The sequence below is a fragment of the Grampus griseus genome (genome assembly GCF_964374135.1).
Source record: "Grampus griseus genome assembly, chromosome: 9".
Taxonomy (NCBI): domain Eukaryota; kingdom Metazoa; phylum Chordata; class Mammalia; order Artiodactyla; family Delphinidae; genus Grampus; species Grampus griseus.
The window spans coordinates 84311078-84334032 of NC_139003.1; the positions used below are offsets into that span (position 1 = coordinate 84311078).

At 36.6% G+C, this 22955-nt stretch overlaps 1 protein-coding gene across 3 annotated transcripts in view; it reads left to right on the forward strand.

Moving 5' to 3' along the window:
- MAGI2 (membrane associated guanylate kinase, WW and PDZ domain containing 2) overlaps nt 1–22955 on the forward strand; it is a 1326400-nt gene that overhangs the window by 980226 nt on the left and 323219 nt on the right. For all 3 annotated transcript variants that reach the window (XM_082661503.1, XM_082661504.1, XM_082661505.1), the window contains exon 7: nt 4387–4444. In XM_082661503.1, the coding sequence (XP_082517629.1) occupies nt 4387–4444 (58 nt within the window). The remainder of the gene's footprint in view (nt 1–4386; nt 4445–22955) is intronic.

Below are 22955 nucleotides of genomic sequence, written 5' to 3' on the forward strand. Positions count from 1 at the left end.
TTAATGAATTAGGGTGGATGCAGGGGAGGAGGCTGGGTACAGAACTGGGAAACTCAAGAGATCAAAGTAGTGAGATAGTGTATCTTAGGTTCCTTATAGATTTTCAGTATTTGGGTCCTATTTCCATAAAGAATACTATCCTTGGATTCTACAAGTTGCCCAGCTGTAGCCTGAAAAATGTTTTTTTGAGCTAATAAAGGAGTCCCAGTTTTCTGCAACAAAAATGGACCTAACAAATAAATAAGAATTGGACAGAGCGAGTAAATAAAAAAAAGAGCGTGGTGGCTGCGGCAGAATCCAAGCTGAACTAGATGCCTCTTTAGTTTTTGATTCTATTAAAGTTTTACGAAGCTTATATGACTGACTACAAATTAACCTAGACATTTTCACAGACTTTTGCAGAGTGGATCACTATAGGAATATCTAATCACTGAATTTTCCCCATGGTTCCATGGCCTGAAGAAAATCTCAGTTACAGCAGTTCTTAATACAGCATTAACCTTGCTGATCTCAAGTGTCTATTTTTCTCTGTTGCATAGTATAGGTTATGCTTTCATTAGTGTGACCTTAATCATCTGCACATTTGTCAGGTATTATTGAATACAGTATTCTAAATAACCCAGGACCCAAGAGTTCCAAGCTGCATACTTGGCTTGGCTGGGCAAATAGTACAAAATTGGAAATTCTTTTTTCTCGTTTGTTAGCTTAATTTTAAAAAGAAGCAATTGGTTTTTAAAAACGAATTGAAGTCCAGATAGCTAATTTTTCATAGTGAAAGATGTTTCTTAACTGTCTTAATTTTTCATCATATACATGTATACTCTTCAGTTAATCTTAAGAATTTATTTTATGACTTGGCTTTTCTTTGCCACTCAGGAAGAATGTCATTAATGGGAATACACACAAACACATATCCACACATACATGCACATGCATACACACAAACATATATACATACACATTCCTGTATATGTTCACACACACACACACACACCATTTTAAGCATTGGTTGTAGATTTTATACCTATTCTGTCCTATTTACAAATGAACCAGTGTGTGTATTCTATTACTTGTTTCTTGTAACATTCAACCATCACTCCTCTGCAGACCTTGTAAATGAAATGAATGACAGCTCTTTGTAACAGGTTAGAGCTACAGTGTATCATTTTGTCTCAAATTGTGAGTCAAGGACCACTTAATAGTTCATCTTAAAGTATAAATATTTATAATATATAATTTTGTTTAGACATGAATTAATAGTTTATTTTGGACATATGAAATAAGCAAACAAACTATATTAATATCGTATGAAAAGCAAATCAGATTCCCCCTGAATTCTGATGAACACTTCATGATGGCAAATGGGAAAGAATGCCAATGAATTGTTTCCAGAACCTTTGGCACTGTAAATCCACAAAGGTAAAGAATCAGTGAACTGTATACTTTGGAGATACATTGCTTAGCATTAGTAATTTACTCAGAAAAAAAAAGCCAAAGATAAGGAATAAGTGAAGGAATAGATTACACTGTAAAAGGTATTTTTTTTTAAATTTGACCATGAAATGCTTCCATTTGGCAGTGCCATTAGGAAGTAGGACTAGTATTCATAAAACTAACCACGTTAGGCTTTTACTCTGAAAATTATTAAATATTATTATTTTACATATTATTGTATTCATCAGGTGATATTAAACCTATTATATATATGAATCCATGTATTAAGTCATATTAATAATAAATATTCATAATATCAATTCTTGTCCTCTGTATATTCTTTTACTTAAGCTACTTGTAAAAGGCACTCAGTAGATGTTTGTCAAATGGATTTTTCTTTTTAATAGCCAAATTCTCCGATAGCTTGGGGAATTTGGTAAACATCATCTGGATAGTTATTCTCATTAGTTTAAATTAAGTATTGTTTATGCTGTATTAAGCAGAGTGCCTAAATTGATATCTGAATTGGCTAAGGTCTCTGGAACCAAAGTACAGGGTTCTTAAATCCTGAGTTGTTGTATAGGTAAAATGAGTTAGTGCATGGAAAATCCATCAGTACCTGGACCGTAGTAAATACTCAGTAATATTCTTATTATCATTTTGACAGAAAAATTTCTTAAGATGCTTCACAATTTGGTATTGTATATTTATTAACATATGACTTAATCCAAAAATTATTAAACCAAGGCATAGCCTAGATTTTATAGTTTAAAAAAAATAAATAAACTTGAAAAATTTCTTCAGTATTTAGGCTAAGCTCCAATGATGGAAGCCATAAAGGAAAACACTGAGAAATTTACCAATCAAAAATTAAAACAACTGTGTTGAAGAAAATGTTCAACAAAATTAAAATCTAAACAAACTCTTAAAAACATATATGCAACATATGTAACAAAGGACTAATACTCTTAACAAGTAAAAAAAAAAAAAAAACTCTTATGAATGGATTTATAAAAACAAGAAATGTACAAAAGAAAAAACAGTTGCCCAAGGATGAACAAATAAAAAATGTTGAAACTAACTAGAAATCCAAGAAAGGCAAATTAAAACAACTATGAGATACTATTTAAAAAACAATTTTGTTGATTTTTTAAATAATGATATACAGTATTTTATCTGCATATCCAGAATTCAAAAGCTCTAAAAACTACCTTTTACACTCATTTGACAGCAAAAGGTAACCTGACCTGGACATGCTGGCAGACCAGTGCTAACTGATGTGAAGTGGTCCTTTTTTTGTGCCTCTTAGTGAGAATCACATGGTTTGGGCTGCTTAAATACTCATGGCTTTGATTATAAGGTGCTTTCTCAGACTCTGCTTGACGTGTTATGGAACAGAATGCATTTGCCTCGTGTTATCCTTCTAAAATCAGAAAAATTGTGAATTTCAAAACCTCTCTGTCCCAAAAAGTTTTGGATGAGGAATTATGGACCTGTATTTAATTTGATGGTACAGAGAAACAAAGTCAATTCATAAACTCCCAGTGAAGTTATAAATTGGTTCTCTTTTGTGAGTGGATGGCAACAACTTGGATATAAATATAGATATACATTTATCAAAAGCCATAAAAGGGTACATGCCCTTTAATCTGAAATTTTACCTCTAGGAATTTATCATAACTAAATTACTGGGAAAATGATGAAAGATTTAGGCTTTAGTAAGTCCAACACAGGTGATATATAACTGGAAAGTCCCAAATGTTCAATAATAGAAGATTGGTGGGATTACACAGGCTCTGGCCACATCCCACACCACTGCTGTCCACTTTAAAAGTGATATTTTGCAGTAACACTCATTCACATTGAAGATGCCCGTGATACTTTGTTAGGTAGAAATACTAGGCTGTAAAAATAATATGCACTATATGATCTAGCGTCTTTAAAAATTATACACACACACACACACACACACACACACACACACACTTATCTCTGGATGGCAGGATTGCAGGTGATTCTAATTTTCTTTTATAACTGCTTTTCTATGGTGAAAATGTGTTACTACTTATAAAAATAAAACTTTTAAGTGTCATTTAAACATATTACTTAGAGCATGTCAATATATCTTACTTAGATTTCAAGTTATATATGTATTATTAATGTATATGAGGAAAACTAGAATATTCTTCACATTTATAGGAGTTAATAATTATAAAGGCTTAGTGTATCTGGAAACAGTATCATAACACAAAGCCTGGTTTTCAAATAACATGTTTTTGCTTAAAGTAGCTTTTATTGTATTGTTGATATTTTAACGTGTATTTATTAAAATTTGCTATGGAGAATTGAAAATATGAACCATATTGTCAAGGAAAGTGTGTTTAGAATTTTAGACTTTATACAAAAATATACCCAAAGAGTTTATTGGCAATATTCATATTCTGACCCATGGAGAGAGAAAAGCAAGCTAACCATCTCGAATAGTGGGGTGTCAATTGAGAATGTATAATGTCTTTGTTTCAGTCATCAGAAACAATTTGCTATTCTCAGAAATATATTTTGAAAATAGGATCTTCATCCTGAAATGCTCCTTTTAACAATACAAATAAATGAGAAAGCTGTACGCTCTTTCAGGAAAGCGATTTGCCTTCTGTATTACCTTGAGTGGTGATAACATGATAACGTGCCATTCTACTGCTTGGCGTGGGATAAACAGCTAGACCCAGCAGTACATCTACAGAGAAGAGAGTTCTGTGTTTTAAGTGCCAATTTTCAAGTCAGTGCTTCTTATAGTCCCTACAATATGCATTTGAAATTTGGTGCTGACTCTGAATGCTTTATTCCACTTTAGTAGACTATTTCTGCAATCCACGAACAATTAAATTATATTACTTTTTATTAGAAATAGTGTTATCTGTTACTTACTGAAAGAAATAACTCTTTATTTTTCAGAGCTTCCATATGGCTGGGAAAAAATCGATGATCCCATATATGGCACTTATTATGTTGAGTAAGTCTCTAAGTTTGATATTAACTTGTTATTAATGTGTTGTGAAATTGTGTTAGTATTTCATTTATTGAGCTTGTGTGGCTAACAGTCCCTTTATTCCTTTGTCGTCTTACTTTGAAGTACCCACAAAGACTCTAGCAGCACTAGCTAGCTGTCTCTTGCTCTCCAGCTGGCTAATTTGTCATTCCTTTCCTTTGACTCACGATTCTAAAACACCAGTTGGAAAAATGTGTTTTACACTGTCCTCTAAATGAGTGATAATTAAAGACATCAAAGTAAATGCCCTTCATTTTGCAATCAGAATGTTGGGAGCTGACTAGTTGTGTAAAAGAGATACTCTATTAAACCAGATTTCAGAGTCAATTAAATGAAGCAACCATACTTTCCAGTTGAGGGATGAAATAAAATTAAGATTTTTTTTCCTCTCTTTTAAGGCCTCATTTTAAATCAAGAGTATTTTTTTTGTAGATTGGAGTTTTATGTTATCTATTGGAGGTTTCATTACCTTAATGTATGTATCTTAGCATAATATGAGTTACCCCTCTATGCACCCTTTTATTCAGGATGAAGCCCCTGTTAGGGATTCAGTTATATACACATCTTTTTCTTAGGAAAATCAAATAATATTCATAATTTTCAAAAGTTAAATACGTGACTGACTTTTCCAGAACCCCTCTTCTGATAGAGAAATTTTTATTTTTTATCTATTGTGTCATGTTGTTAATGTTATTTGGGTGAATAAGAAAACCAGATACCCAAGAAATGCAGAGGCTGAAAAACTGAAGATGTTCTCACTCTCCATCAAGATCTAACTCTGTTTTCTCCAATCATATTCTGTTTAGCGATAATAATCTAGATGGTAGAGGATTACAGACTAATGGCATTATTGCTAAATTATTTTTGTAGTAAATTGTTCAAATTGTTATTGAACTTTTACGAAGAGTCAGGCCCTTCTCTGCACTGGGGAGGTGCTGATGAGGATGACCTGTGTGCTCCCTGCCCTTGGGCATCTCCTTCATGAACACTTGTCTTGAATAGTTTGACCCACCATCTTCATTTGGAAAAGCCCCAATTTTGGCACCACAGTCAGTCATTTCCAGTGAAGGTGAATTCACTTCCTTTGCCAAACGCAATTTTCTAACATAGTATCTAATTCTCTAACATCATGTACATGCTCAGTAGATGCAAAAATTAAGATATGTACATGGAGGTATCACTAATTGCAAAAATAAAGGGAAATCACTTGTAAATAGTTATAAGGCTCCTATTCCTACTACATTGCTCATCAATTAAAATACACATATATTTTAATAATAATAATGTAGCTGCAGCTCCTGGTTAAATTTATCAACATTAAAGATTTTCAATAAGTGCTACCTTCTCTTAATTTGTTGAATTAGACTGTCCCTTGCCTAAACCTATTACATCTGAAATCCAAGATATTTCCATGTAAGGAAAGAGAATGGAGGTATGTGACATACCAGATCTCATCTTTAATACACTCTTTTGCAGAATTCATTGAACAAGAACCTTCTTCTAAGTTGAGATATTGGCAAACTCCATAAAGAGCCAGATAACAAATACTTTAGGGGGCCAAATGGCCTCTGTCACAACTGTTCAGCTCTGCTGTTGTAGCTTGAAAGCAACCGTAGGCGACACTTAAATGAATGGGTGCAGTATGTTCCAGTAAAACTGTATTAACAGAAACAGGCAGCTGGCCAAATTTGTCATGCAGAACATGGTTTGCTGACCCTTTGCCGTATTCGAAATCTTCAGATTCTTCTTCCATGTCCTCAGCTGCTTTCCAATGTGAGAAACAGTATTTAAGTCAAACCTTCTTTCTCTGTCTAACTGTCACAGAGGTGAGAGACCCACATGACCGAAAGCAATGCTTCCTACCTTCTTGATCACTGAGGCATGTGTTCTTCAAGTAAAGATCTGCTGCTGGTAGTTAATTATTGAATTGGACATTAACTATAAGCGTAAAAGAAAAGGGTCCTCATTATCATTACATTTCACATGGTTTGCTTTGTACTTGTTTTTGCTTAAATTACATTTCTTTCTACATTTCTTCACTTCATTTTTCATGTATCATCACCATAGTAAGAAAATTATTCGTAATTTAGTCAGTTATATCTTATATAATTAGATCAGACTAACACATTTAATAGTTTTAGATTTCAGGTGATTGTGAGGTCTTAGATACAGGTCATAGTGAGTCAAATAGTTTAACTTCCTTCAGACTGCATCCAGTTCCACTATTTGTCATGGCTTTTTCCCCATTACATGATTCCATAAGGTATACCAATAGCAACAGTTAGGTGTGTGTGTGTATCAGACCAATCAAAAAATTGAGACAGATAATCCAAACCTCCAGATAATTTTAAGTAGAACTCTATGCCAATATTTCTTGGAAAATAATTAAAATACCTCAACTTGTAAACATTATATGTTTACATTACATAGTGGGTTCTCTGTAGAGCTGTCATTTTTGGTGTTTAATTACATACCCAATTACACAATTAGCGATCTGGTTACAAAATACGAAAAACATTCCACCTTCCTACCAAGTGGCAAAAAAGCCTATGCAGGGACACTGGAAGTCTAACTTAGCAGTCAGTTACTCTTCACACAGACCAACAGCTGGGAGAGGAAGTTGTGGAGTGGGCTGTCTATCATCAGCAGGGCACGTCAGATTGAAATCAGCCTTGTGCCTCTGACACAGTTGCACACACACTCATTCCTGCCAGCCTCAGACAAGCAGGTAGGATTTCAGCAGTCAATAGCAGGAAAGTGTCTGTACAACTTGAAACTGGAAAACCTGGATTGAATCATTTTTGACCACTATTTATTGGTGACTTTACTGTGCCATAATTCTGTCCTGGGAAAATGCAATTTTAAGGTTATAGGTTTAATATATTTAAAACTTAGAAAAATTATCATCATAATCATATAAGTATCATGTCATCAAAACAGTTAACATCTACTGAGGGCTCAGTGTGTGCCATGAAGCGGACTAAGAGCTCAACAGTCTTTAAGCACATTTATAATCCTCTCTATAGTGTAATGAGGCAAACTGTCTTAAGTTGACAGATGGGGAAACTCTGGCTGAGGAAGTTGAGTAACTTACCCAGCATCACACATTATTGAGAGGAATGGGCTCAGGCACTGTGACTGCAGAGCCCAGGCTCCAAACTCTTGCTCGAAAACGCATCCCATAAACGTAGTGTTCATAATCCTCACATGACGGTCTGAACAAGCTTCTGGGACTCGTCACTGGAGAAGAATAAGGGGTCCCCAGAGGACATCTCCTCCCTGGCTGCACTCTAGTAGTGTCACAGGAGGGTTCCGACAGTGGGAGCCGTGCTGTGCACAGCCCCATCAGGCTGGCTTCTAACTCACTCATTCTGAGCCACCAGTTCCATTACCCATGACTTGAGAGTGGCCCTGGACACCACAGCCCCCAAGAGTGAGACTAGCAAGTCCTGAATGAAGAAGAGGCCATACTATGTGGGTCTCAATGTAGGGACGTTGCCCCTCGTTTGGAGCTATAGAGACAGCCACGCAGGTCTGTATTTTAGAGAACAGTGAGCCATACTCAACATCTTTCCTTATTTCATCTGAAGACAGGACAGACAGACCACATTTCTGCTCAATGTAGACGCAGAAAGAGGTTAGCCCTAGTTTTCCTGACACTAAATCCTTGACAGTACAGCACTTAGCAATGTATTACAAAGTCCTAAAGTTGCTAACTAGAAATGTAACTGTCACTGTTCATAAAGGGAAATTTCTTTAATGAAAAAAGTGCAAAATGTAGAGTTGAACAGCTGTGACTTTTGTATAAATGTGTCTTTCTCTCCTCTTTTGTGGAATTATGTCTGCTGGGTTACATTTTGGTTTCAATGGCAGTTATACAATTTGCTTAACTAGCTAGCCCAGAAGACACAATTTCCTGGGGCAGCTTTCATGCAAAGCTGCCTTTGCTGGCACAGACGGAGAAGCAAACCATACAACTACCGTGAAAATAATAGTGGAGACTGACAGATGTGATTTTCATGTAAAGGTTTTACAAGTTTTCATGTGATATCACACATCTGCTACTATGAAATGTTACTTGTGTGCAGTTCCAGAAAGTATGAAAGATACTGTATAATATCTCCAATATAACATTAAATGTGAAAGGAAAATTGCATTCGTTTCATGGTTAATGATGAGTATTTGTCATGATGTAGCAAGTTGGAAAGTGGTTAGAGAGGATTTTAACTCAATTGCATATCTTAAGAATGTTTCTCTCCTTCATGCCTTTGAGTAGTTTTCTAAATATTCTAAGAAAATGCTTACTAACTTCAGAATTTTTGAAAAGTCAGCATAAATGTAAAACATTTCCAATTAGAAATCAACATAAAAGAATACCTTTTAAAATCTTGCTTGTTCTTAGAGAATCTTTTTTCTATATTGAAAGTTAATTTTTCAAACTTTCAACGTTTTCTTCAATCTTCAAAAACTAGCATACTGTTTTGCTGCTTTTAAACAGCTATTTAACAAAGAAATCCCTTCCCCAGCTTAACAGATTTGTGTAATAGAACACTGAAGTGCACTACTGATGAATTTGCTCAGTGATATTCTAATCTAAAGTGAGCTCTAAATTTTGTCAGTAGCATTTGGTCATGTCAATTATTATCACTTAGTGGCCGAGAGTATGGGCTGCAGCGTTTCACAGTATGTCAGCCCTGCAGCTTCCTAGCTGTGAGACCTTGAGTAGACAGATTATGGAGAAGGAGGAAGTGGAGGAGGATGAAGACCAGAGAGAAAGGAGAAAGGAGAGAGGGGAGGGGAGAGGAAGAAATTTTATTGTGCACCTACTACGTGCCCAGCAGTATTCTAACTGCTTTACATATACTAACTCATTTAATCCTCACAAAGCAAAACAAAACAAACAAAAAAAACAACAACCAAAACTATGAAGTCTGTGTTACTATCCCCATTTTATAGATAAGGAAACTGAGACACAGAATATTTTTACAAGTACTAAATAATAAAGCCAGAATATGAATCTAGGCAGTCTCATCACACAGCTGGTGTTTAGCACTTAACACAGGTATGTAGGACGTGCTCAACAAATATTAGTTAGTTGTATTTTATCATATGTATCCCAGTGACATAGATAAGGACTCTCCTTCTGGCACTACTTGCTTTTCCAGTTCTTTCACGGTAAAATACACCCCAACAGTGAACAATTCTAAGGGAAAGTATTTGATCTGTAAGAAACATATAACTTAATCTCACGGTTAGAGTGTGCCACATTGAATTAAAAAAATAGCATTTATTCTAATTCCATAAGCCCACTGAAAATGATGAAGCAAGGACCGCAGAGTGTGGTGTTTCCATGGCTTCCAGAGGGGTTGAGGTTTCAGGGTAATTCCCAAAGAAGATATTTTTGTTGTAATTATCTCTTGTACATGCCATCTTATACAGCTGGAGAGTTGTGATGATAATAATAACGATAGTGATGTTTAAGGCACTATTTTAACTTTCAACTACTTTCACGTCCATTGTCCCAGATGATGATCACAGCGTTTACAAATGAGAGAACCAAATCTCTGAGGAGTTAAGTGAGTTCTCAGTGGGCATATGGCTAGTAAGGTTGCAGCTGTCTGATGCACGTAGAGCTAAGAAAGACCTTTTAGTAGAGTAGCTATGTTTTTACACTATTATAAGCTGTTTAATTTATAAAGTATTTCTCATATTTGTTAAACAAGTATAAATCGGTTAATGAAAGGAATAAGGACATTGAAATAAATGTGGAGTATTCTATTTCTAACCAAACTACAATTGGTTCTTTTTGGCTAAGTCATTACACTTACCTTTCTACCTCCTCCTGGCTGACCGAGGCCAAGGTCATAGTATGTGGCATCCCTCCTTTCAGCCTGGAGAAGACAAGCGATCAAGCTTCATTGTGAGGGATCTCCTAGCTCAACATACATGCTCTTTACACTATGGTAGCATTTCTGATCGCTTGTAATTGGTAGTTCTTATTTACCCACTCTGTACTACCTGCTTGTATTATATAAAGTTCAACTGGCTATTGATCTACTTTCTTAATACTGCAGTTCAACCACAGATCAGTAGAAAAGCTTATGGCTTCCTTTTACGCTTTATGCCAGGGTCCCTCAAATATTTTTAAATTATGAGTCTTTCAAATCAAAATGAAGTCTCATGTCCAATCTCCCTTCTCACCACTACCATCCAGTCAAGATCTGGATACATGCCCCTCATCAAGCCCTTACATGAGATTAGAGATCATTTTTCATGCTGTAAGATATTTCCCCATTGCTGATTCATTTTAATATGATCAACATTTATCTTGTATACCAGTTACCTTGTCTTCCCCTGAAGGTTTTTTCAACTAAAGGTAAGAAAACTTGACTCTGTAATTGAATACACTTTTGTTAACAACTGCTTATTCATAAACTACCTTATTTAGCAGATTTTCTGTTTCCAAATAAAAACTGTTTTAGTCACCCAGAAGTTTAAATAGGTTTAATTGCAAGTGGACTTTTACAAATAACGATAATTTATTCACTTTGACATCAGACTTCCATGTGTTTTTTTATTTTTACAATTCTAATAAATCATTTTTTGTCTTGAAGTCAATAATAAAAGACAAAAGAATTATTACTCCAGCATCATCTTTCCTTTGAGAATGTGTTTGTGAAGAAAGATGAATGCAATGTAAACACTAATTTTTTTTTTTTTTTTTGGTTTGTTTGTCTTTAAACCTTTTTATCAATCTAGCAAATTAAATTGGGCTCTTGTTTAGGCACTTCTGGAGAGGTTAAGCACAGGCAAACAGCACAGGATCCCAACGGGTAGCACAGAGCAGGGGAACTTGGTGGTAGAGGCAGCAATGTCCCTGAGCCCTCATCATCGCAAGGAGAGATGGCAGGAATGGTCAGAACTGGAAACACCATTTTGTATACTCCCAAGGAAGGACCATGCTCCCTCCTTCTACTCCATCTTTTTTATAGGACCATGAGAGCTCGAGACTGGCCATATGAAGGCAGGGAGGTCAGACTGCACTTAGACAATGTTGTTCAAGGGACTTTCAGACAGCCTGTTGAGAGGGATATGAACAGGTGAATGTGGGGAGTGTCATTTCTGCACCGAGAGGTCCTAGGATGCTGTCAGAAGTGCTGTCCCTGCTGCTGGAGGAGGGGACCACCTATTTCTATTCCGTGTAGCTCATTGCTTGGCAACGCAGAGAAAGCTGCCACCGTCTTTCACTGGAGAATTCTGTTTGGCTCTTGCCAAGGCAATGTTATAATAAGAAGTAGATCACTGTCATCATTCTGTAATTTGTGAAATAGCTTTTTCGGTTATTAATTTCTCTGTGGATTAAACATGCTAGGTTTCTTGTGAGTGAACTGCAAATTGTCCCATGCTGTCACTCTGTATCACCACATACTTTGGCGTCATATCTTAGACTGAGACTAAGTTCTGAAGTGAACACATGAAGTGAAAAGTTGGTTAGAGTCAAAATTATCCTAAAAATCCCTCAGGATCATGTCGTGTGGAGACTAGCATGCTCAAACAAAATGGCTGGGTTTTCCTTTAGTGCTGGAAATGGATTCTTTCTGGAATTAAAGGGTTTGGCTGGCATTTATGTCTTTCCGATCTTTAATATATACAGAACTAGAATCACATTCGGCTCAGAGAGATGCTATCAGAAGGATGGAGAAATTTAGTCAAACAGAGGAAGCAGTAGAGTGATGTCATTCTTTGGCACATTATTATGAATAAAACAGAAGATTGTCACCTTTAAGAGGTAAAATGTAATGCCCTCCTGCCCCACGTGAGAACTATAATTTCATCTTTTTCAATATGCAAATAATGTTTTTCAAAATTGTTTTTGTGTCACAGACCATAATATTAGTAATAGTTTCTCCTTTTTTGTATTCATGGTTTTGAATTTACAAAATTCAAAATTACGCTTAACTTCGCTGGCTTTTATCTGTTAAATGAGTGGTTGGATTAGGTGATTGCTAAGGTCTCTTCTAGTTCAAGGAATATCCACTGCACCTTGTGTTAACAAGGGTAAATTTGGCCATTTTCCTGTGTTAATCTTTTTTTTTTTTTTTGGTTTTTCATCTGTTCTCTTTTTTTTTTTAATTTTTGAATTTTATTTTATTTATTTTTTTATACAGCAGGTACTTATTAGTCATCAATTTTATACACATCAGTGTATACATGTCAATCCCAATTGCCCAATTCATCACACCACCACCACCACCCCCTGTGGCTTTCCCCCTTGGTGTCCATACGTTTGTTCTCTACATCTGTCTCAATTTCTGCCCTGCAAATCAGTTCATCTGTACCATTTTTCTACGTTCCACATATATGCGTTAATATACAATATTTGTTTTTCTCTTTCTGACTTACTTCACTCTGTATGACAGTCTCTAGATCCATCCATGTTTCAACAAGTGACCTAATTTTGTTCCTTTTTGTCACTGAGTAATATTCCATTGTATATATGTACCACATCTTCTTTATCCATTCATCTGTTGATGAGCATTTAGGTTGCTTCCATGACCTGACTATTGTAAATAGTGCTGCAATGAACATTGGGGTGCATGTGTCTTTTTGAATTATGGTTTTCTCTGGGTATATGCCCAGTAGTGAGATTGCTGGATCATATGGTAATTCTACTTTAAGTTTTTTAAGGAACCTCCATACTGTTCTCCATAGTGGCTGTATCAATTTACATTCCCATCAACTGTGCAAGAGGGTTCCCTTTTCTCCACACCCTCCCCAGCATTTGTTGTTTGTAGATTTTCTGATGATGCCCATTCTAACTATTGTGAGGTGATACCTCATTGTAGGTTTGATTTGCATTTCTCTAATAATTAGTGATGTTGAGCAGCTTTTCATGTGCTTCTTGGCCATCTGTATGTCTTCTTTGGAGAAATGTCTATTTACGTCTTCTGCCCATTTTTGGATTGGGTTGTGTGTTTCCTTAATATTGAGCTGCATGAGCTGTTTATATATTTCGGAGATTAATCCTTTGTCCGTTGATTTGTTTGCAAACATTTTCTCCCATTCTGAGCGTTGTCTTTTTGTCTTGTTTATGATTTCCTTTGCTGTGCAAAAGCTTTTAAGTTTCATTAGGTCCTATTTGTTTATTTTTGTTTTTATTTCCATTACTCTAGAAGGTGGATCAAAAAAGATCTTGCTGTGATTTATGTCAAAGAGTGTTCTTCCTATGTTTTCCTCTAAGAATTTTATAGTGTCCGGTCTTATATTGAAGTCTCGAATACATTTTGAGTTTATTTTTGTGTATGATGTTAAGGAGTGTTCTAATATCATTCTTTTACATGTAGCTCTCCAGTTTTTCCAGCACCACTTGTTGAAGAGACTGTCTTTTCTCCATTGTATATCCTTGCCTTCTTTGTCATAAATTAGTTGACCATAGGTGTGTGGGTTTACCTCTGGGCTTTCTATCTTGTTCCATTGATCTATTTTTTCTGTTTTTGTGCCAGTACCATATTGTCTTGATTACTGTAGCTTTGTAGTATAGTCTGAAGCCAGGGAGTCTGATTCTTCCATCTCAGTTTTTTTCCCTCAAGACTGCTTTGGCTATTAGGGGTCTTTTTTGTCTCCATACAAATTTTAAGATTTTTTATTCTAGTTCCATAAAAAATGTCGTTGGTAATTTGCTAGGGATTGCATTGAATCTGTAGATTGCTTTGGGTAGTATAGTCATTTTCACAATATTGATTGTTCCAATCCAATGGTATATCTCTCCATCTGTTCGTATCATTTTTAATTTCTTTCATCAGTGTCGTATAGTTTTCTGCATACAGGTCTTTTGTCTCCCTAGGTGGGTTTATTCCTAGACATTTTATTCTTTTTGTTGCCATGGTAAATGGGAGTGTTTCCTTAATTTCTCTTTCAGATTTTTCATCATTAGTGTGTAGGAATGCAAGAGATTTCTGTGCATTAAGTTTGTATCCTGCAACTTTACCAAATTCATTGATTTGCTCTAGTAGTTTTCTGGTGGCATCTTTAGGATTCTCTATGTATCGTATCAGGTCATTTGCAAACAGTAACAGTTTTATTCTTCTTTTCCAATTTGTATTCCTTTTATTTATTTTTCTTCTCTGATTGCCGTGGCTAGGACTTCCAAAACTATGTTGAATAATAGTGGTGAGAGTGGACATCCTTGTCTTGTTCCTGATCTTAGAGGAAATGCTTTCAGTTTTTCCCCATTGAGAATGACATTTGCTGTGGGTTTTTTGTATATGGCCTTTATTATGTTGAGGTAGGTTCCCTCTATGCCCACTTTCTGGAGAGTTTTTTATCATAAATGGGTGATGAATTTTGTGAAAAGCTTTTTCTGCATCTATTGAGATGATCATATGGTTTTTATTCTTCAATTTGTTAATATGGTGTATCACATTGATTGATTTGCGTATATTGAAGAATCCTTGCATCCCTGGGATAAATCCCACTTGATCATAGTATATGATCCTTTTAATGTGTTGTTGGATTCTGTTTCCTAGTATCTTGTTGAGGATTTTTACATCTATATTCATCAGTGATATTGGTCTATAATTTTCTTTTTTTGTAGTATCTTTGTCTGCTTTTGTTATCAGGGTGATGCTGGCCTCATAGAATGAGTTAGGGAGTGTTCCTTCCTCTGCAGTTTTTTGGAAGACTTTGAGAAGGATAAGTGTTAGCTCTTCTCTAAATGTTTGATAGTATTTACCTGCGAAGCCATCTGGTCCTGGACTTTTTTTTGTTGGAAGATTTTTAATCACAGTTTCTATTTCATTCCTTGTGATTGGTCTGTTCATATTTTCTATTTCTTCCTGGTTCAGTCTTGGATGGTTATACCTTTCTAAGAATTTGTCCATTTCTTCCGGGATGTCTATTTTATTGGTATTGAGTTGCTGGTAGTAGTCTCTTAGGATGCTTTGTATTTCTGCGGTGTCTGTTGTAACTTCTCCTTTTTCATTTCTAACTTTATGGATTTGAGTCCTCTCCCTCTTTTTCTTGATGAGTCTTGCTAATGGTTTATTAATTTTGTTTATCTCCTCAAAGAACCAGCTTTTACTTTTATTGATCTTTGCTATTGTTTTCTTTGTTTGTATTTCATTTATTTCTGCTCTGATCTTTATGATTTCTTTCCTTCTGCTAACTTTGGGTTTTGTTTGTTCTTCATTCTCTAGTTCCTTTAGGTGTAAGGTTAGATTGTTTATTTGAAATTTTTCTTGTTTCTTGAGGTAGGCTTGTATAGCTATAAACTTCCCTCTTAGAACTGCTTTTGCTGCATCTCATAGGTTTTGGTTTGTCGTGTTTTCATTGTCATTTGTCTCTAGGTATTTTTTGATTTCCTATTTGATTTCTTCAGTGATCTCTTGGTTATTTAGTAACGTAGTGTTTAGCCTCCATGTGTTTGTGTTTTTTACGTTTTTTTCCCTGTAATTCATTTCTAATCTCATTGTGTTGTGGTCAGAAAAGATGCTTGATATGATTTCAATTTTCTTAAATGTACTGAGGCTTGATTTGTGACCCAAGATGTGATCTATCCTGGAGAATGTTCCATGCGCACTTGAGAAGAAAGTGTAATCTGCTCTTTTTGGATAGAATGTCCTATAAATAACATTTAAATCTATCTGTTCTGTTGTGTCATTTAAAGCTTCTGTTTCTTTATTTATTTTCATTTTGGATGATCTGTCCATTGGTGTGAGTGAGATGTTAAAGTCCCTCACTATTATTTATTACTGTCAATTTCCTCTTTTACAGCTGTTAGCAGTTGCCTTATGTATTGAGGTTCTCCTGTGTTGGGTGCATATATATTTATAATTGTTATATCTTCTTCTTGGATTGATCTTTCGATCATTATATAGTGTCCTTGCTTGTCTCTTGTAACATTCTTTATTTTAAAGTCTGTTTTATCTGGTATGAGTATAGCTACTCCAGCTTTCTTTTGATTTCCATTTGCATGGAATATCTTTTTCCATCCCCTCACTTTCAGTCTGTATGTGTCCCTAGGTCTGAAGTGGGTCTCTTGTAGACAGCATATATATGGGTCTTGTTTTTGTATCCATTCAGCAAGCCTGTGTCTTTTGGTTGGAGCATTTAATCCATTCATGTTTAAGGTAATTATCGATATGTATGTTCCTATGACCATTTTCTTAATTGTTTTGAGTTTGTTTTTGTAGGTTCTTTTCTTCTCTTGTGTTTCCCACTTAGAGAAGTTCCTTTAGCATTTGTTGTAGAACTGGTTTGGTGGTGCTGAATTCTCTTAGCTTTTGCTTGTCTGTAAAGCTTTTGATTTCTCTATCGAATCTGAATGAGATCCTTGCAGGGTAGAGTAATCTTGGTTGTAGGTTCTTCCCTTTCCCTTTCATCACTTTAAGTATATCATGCCCCTCCCTTCAGGCTTGTAGAGTTTCTGCTGAGAAATCAGCTGTTAACCTCATGGGAGTTCCCTTGTATGTTTTTTGTCGTTTTTCCCTTGCTGCTTTCAATAATTTTTCTTTGACTTTAATTTTTGCCATTTTGATTACTGTGTGTCTCGGTGTGTTTCTCCTTGGGTTTATCGTGTATGGGACTCTCTGCGCTTCCTGGACTTGGGTGGCTATTTCCTTTCCCATGTTAGGGAAGTTTTCGACTCTAATCTCTTCAGATATTTTCTCGGGTCCTTTCTCTCTCTCTTCTCCTTCATAATGTGAATGTTGTTGTGTTTAATGTTGTCCCAGAGACCTCTTAGGCTGTCTTCATTTCTTTTCATTCATTTTTCTTTATTCTGTTCTGCAGCAGTGAATTCCACCATTTGGTCTTCCAGGTCACTTATCCGTTCTTCTGCCTCACTTATTCTGCTATTGATTCTGTCTAGTGTAGTGTTCATTTCAGTTATTGTATTGTTCATCTCTGTTTGTTTGTCCTTTAATTCTTCTAGGTCTTTGTTAAACATTTCTTGCATCTTCCTGATCTTTGACTCCATTCTTTTTCCGAGGTCCTGGATCATCTTCCCTATCATTATTCTGAATTATTTTTCTGGAAGTTTGCCTATCTCCACTTCATTTAGTTGTTTTTCTGGGGTTTTATCTTGTTCCTTCATCTGGTACATAACCCTCTGCCTTTTCATCTTGTCTACTTTTCTGTGAATGTGGTTCTTCTTCCACAGGCTGTAGGATTGTAGTTCTTCTTGCTTCTGCTGTCTGCCCTCTGGTGGATTAGGCTATCTAAGAGGCTTGTGCAGGTTTCCTAATAGGAGGGGCTGGTTGTGGGTAGAGCTGACTGTTGCTCTGGTGGGCAGAGCTCAGTAAAACTTTAATCCACTTGACTGCTGATGGGTGGGGCTGGGTTCCCTCCCAGTTGGTTGTTTGCCCTGAGGCAACCCAACACTGGAGCCTACCTGGGCTCTTTTGTGGGGCTAATGGCAGACTTTGGGAGGGCTCACACCAAGGAGTACTTCCAAGAACTTCTGCTGCCAGTGTGCTTGTCCCCATGGTGAGCCACAGCCACCCCCCGCCTCTGCAGGAGACCCTCCAACACTAGCAGGTAGGTCTGCTTCAGTCTCCCCTGGGGTCACTGCTCCTTCCCCTGGGTCCCAATGCACACACTACTTTGTGTGTGCCCTCCAAGAGTGGAGTCTCTGTTTCTCCCAGTCCTGTCAAAGTTCTGCAATCAATTCCCACTAGGCTTCAAAGTCTGATTCTCTAGGAATTCCTCCTCCTGTTGCCGGACCCACAGGTTGGGAAGCCTGATGTGGGGCTCAGAACCTTCACTCCAGTGTGTGGACTTATGTGGTATAAATGTTCTCCAGTCTGTGAGTCACCCAACCAGCAGTTATGGGATTAGATTTTGCTGTGATTGCACCCCTCCTACTGTCTCATTGTGGCTTCTCCTTTGTTTTTGGATGTGTGGTATCTTTTTTGGTGAGTTCCAGTGTCTTCCTGTCGATGATTGTCCAGGAGCTATTTGTGATTCTGGTGTTCTCACAAGAGGGAATGAGAGCGTGTCCTTCTAGTCCGCCATCTTGGTTTAGGCTCCGGCAGCCATTTTCCGGTGTTAAATAAGCCTCGTTATTTTCTCATTATGCGTGCTGATCAAAGAGTACTTAAAATGTAAAAGCATTTTCTTTTCATTTCTACTTGTTATTTGGCTAGACAATAACATACATTACCATTCTTTTATTTTATTTTAATGATTTTAACAATCCCATCATGTGAGTGTTGAAGAAAGACTTCCAAAAATGGTAGATTATTATAATAGAATCCCCTTACAAAGCTCTGACAACAAATATAAGTGTATTTGATATCTCCAGATATGAGACTGATTATCATTAAATAAAAATTCAGAAAGATAAAGATAAGGTTATAAACAAAAAGTTAGGTAAGAACTATATTTGTCTCACTGCTGTCAAAGCTGAATACATTTGAAAGGATATTGTTTTCCTTTTTTTATAGTACAAGATGACATTGTTAAACGTTATTTATTACTAATGTTTAACAGATGACTTTAGATGAAATTATGTTATAATAGACAGCTAATTGTGTAATAAAAATGGATGGATCACACATTTTTTATTATCAAATTTCATATGTTCAATCTAGCTAAGTAAGATGAACTTTTAAATTATCAAGAAAAAAATTATATCCTGTGGCTGAGCTTAACTGGATCTACTATAGGCAAAAAGAGACTATTTGGTTTGATAAACCAATGAAATTAATTTTTCATTAATGTAGTCCAGAAGAAACTCCTCACCATTAGGTGTGTGGTTTCTGAAAGCTTATTAAATACCATTTATTGAGTCTGTCATAATGAAAAGAGCTTAGTTCAAATTTCCATTAAGCACAACAGTCATATACAGAGGTTGACAAAGTCCCCTCATTTTATTCTTACTTCACTTTCTCCAGTTTTAATTGGGCATCAAAAAACATATGAATATATTTTCAGATAGATAAAATGATAGGAATTATTATCTTTCTTTTTTCTGTTATATTACTTAGTAAGTTAGTTGGGGGCATTGACTTAATATGTAAATAGTTAATAGCTATCAGTCAACCCAGAAAAGTCATATTAATAGCTACCGTCTACTAAGCACTTGGTATGTATTAAGCATTTTACATAATTCATTTAGTCATTACCACAACACTGTATGTTAGATACTATTATTCATGTTTTACAGACAGAGAAACTTAAGGAAGCCAGGCCATCAAGCTCGGAGGCGGTAGAAATAGAGTTGCAGCCCAGGACAGGAATTAAGAGACCTGATGCTGTCCATATTTAAGTTACACTTGACTCCCATACTCCCGGTACAACAAGATAATATTAAAATCTATACAGTGCTTGATCTTTAAACACTTTCACATATTTCTCTTCAAAACAGTCCTGTGAGGTGAATAGGATATTTACAGGTGAGGCCATTGCAGTTCAGAGATATTAGGGGAACTTTACAAAGGTAGTGAGAGGTAGACTTAATCTTCAAATGTGGTTTAAACTTCAAACGGTGGTTTGATCTTAAAAATAACAGAGAATGATAACTGAGACTCACTGTAAGTGGCTTTCACTCTGGTGAAGCCCAAGAGGTCCGTGTGAGATTGAGGAAACCAGAGTGCAGGTGGCTCGCCTCACCTATGTTACTGCTCACGGCCTAATCCACCATTTACAGGTAACTCTTATGTGAGCGTTAAGGGGAGGGTCTTACCTGCACTCGAGGTTCCCCCTTGTTACCACACAAGGAATTTCTGTAAGTAATTGAGTACCATGTTTTCATTTCTTATTGTATCACTGGACTTCAGCAGGACCTAACCTGTCCTTTTCAAGGTTTGAGACAAGACATACGTAGTTGTTATTATTGACTACCCCCATTCTCACTCACATACAACTCTAATCTTACTCATAAATATTAGTGCAGAATCTTATTATCATTATCATGATTGCCAGAGACAGTGGCCCATGTTCAATTTCCAGAGTTGGTAAGGGCAAAGTTCAAGAAAAGTAGAGTTAGGATTAGCCCTAAGTGAGGCTAAAAGGCAACCCTTGGAGGAGACTCTTATAGTTTGAAAACTAGGTCACCCAGAGCCGGTCTCCTGGCTCCCCACCCATTTTCTCATTATCATTTCATTGCTCACTTTTTACAATATGCAAAACATACACACACATATGTGTTTTCTTATAAAACATATTCAGCCCCTGTTTCTATGCACATAATCATTGGGTTCTTTAAAAAAAATCATTTAATAATCAAAATAACGTGCTATATTTTCACAGTTTTATCTTCCAAAAACCAGCATGTAATTTACAATGCTGTGAAAGTTTCCAGTTTCACAAATAACATTGATAATTGAGAATTACCTGGCTGAAGTAGTCAGAGATTACTCAGATCTTCTCTGCAGATTCTAGGTATCCAGCAAAAGATCTTTTTCTCCCTAAGACTCATCAAAAGTACTTTTAATCTTGCTTTGTTTTCTAATTCTTCCTGCATTACTTTCTAACATATGAAAGGAATAGCGATGTGTTTTATTTTTCTCTGGTCTTAACAGTGTTAGAGACTCAGTAGTCAAGAATAATATTTTTTTAATCTTTTTCTCACTCTGAACGTTAGACTTGGAAACCTGGGGAGGTTTGCTATTATATAAAGTTGGAATTATCTTCCTGTCCTGTTGACTTTCAAAATCTCACAGTCTTGTTCCCAATCGTGTCCATATCCCCTCACTGGCACTCTTTCCCTGACTCCCTCCTTCCTGGATAATCCTAGACATTAGTGATGTCGCCTTCGTGATTCCTCACTGTTCTGAGTGTCCTTGGTAATTCTCTGACTCACCTTGACGTCAGGCCCAAAGTATTCCTGTACCCATGGCTGTGTATGTCTAACATTATATATGAGTGATGTGTCTGCACAGGTTTTTGGTACTGAATCATATTTTTTGGAGTTCAGTAGACTTAGGCTATATTGTGACTTCACATTTTAACAACTCATACCTAAGTTATTAATAAATTGCAATCCAGTTCAACATACTGTATATTACAAGTCAGATTATTCTCACCCTTCCCAGCACATTGTAAGGTCTAGTTCCCTGGGTAATGTGATTCTTCACAGTCAGAGAGCATCTTGTCCATCCTCATAACACCGGGTAAGTACAATAACCAGTACATTGGAGGTAACGACTAAATGATGCTGAAATGACTGAGAATTCTAGGGAGCACTGCAACTTTTCCTATGTGGTTAATATGGCAAAACTCATTCTGTAATCCCCCCAAGTTCAGGAATAAGGTACATCCTCCAGGATGGAGACTTTCCAAGTTATGGCCAGCCATTAGACTAAAGCCATAATGGAAGGAGGGAAACTTGAAACAAAACCAAACCTCATCCCATGGCTTGGAAGTATCCTCCCCGTCTTGAAGTTTATCCTCTCCCCCGTGCCTGCTGCTCTCACGGTACCACCCACATGCAAACACACGCATGTGTGTATTCACGAGCCCCATACTCTGGCTAAGCAGGATGGATATTCCCAAACACCTTTGAATCCACTGTTCTCCTCCTAAAATGCCTCCTTCTCCATCTGGCAAAATACATCTATCCTCTTAGAATCTGCTTAAGTGTCACTTCCTTTGTGAAGCATCCCTGAACCATCAGACTAAGTTGTCTTTTCTTCTTTGGAGTCCCCACTTTGTGCATACAAATTTTCTGACCGCTTATAAAGTGACCAACTCAGCCCAATTTACCCAGGACAGTCCAGGTTTTAGGAAAGGAAGTCCCACACCCTGGGAAACGCTTTAGTCTTAGACAAACCTGGGGTGGTTCGTCATCCAACTTGTGTGCCTGCCCCGTTGGAGTATGGGCCCCCTTGGCGAAGGGGTTGTGTTGTATTCATTTTCGTGTTCCCAGTGCCTAGCACACTGATACATTCATGAAAGTGTACATGAGACTTAAAGGACTAAAGCCAGTGAGTCAGGGTTGGCAGACAGCAGTGGAGGAGAATTGATGTAGTCTTGTCTCTTAATACTGAAAGATGTTGAAATAGTGTAGTCTTTTAGTCTCCTTCTAGCTAAACTCTATTCTCCAAGTTTATAACTCATTACTTTTGCTCAATCTCTTGTTACCTTTGATAGCAATAACCTCCTCCTGCACCCCACAATAAAATTTAAGAGAGGTGTTTTATGGGAATGGGAAGGGATGGATAAAAAACATTTTTACATGCATGCCTACTGGCTCTGAAATTTTAAAAAATGAGTCTGTGTATCTTGCAGGTCCTGGGGGCTTCACGGCATGATTGACAGTGCACAGTGTCATTTCTGCTGAGAGTAAAATATCAAGTTTTCCAAGTAATTGGTAAACAGTAATGGCTAAGCAATGAATCCCCCTTATACATAAGATACACTAAAATACACATTACAAATCAATGCCAACTGAATAAATTGCCACTACTACTAGGGAAGGGAAGAGAGCTCACCTATCTGAAAATATATCCACATTTGGGAAACTCTGCCTGGT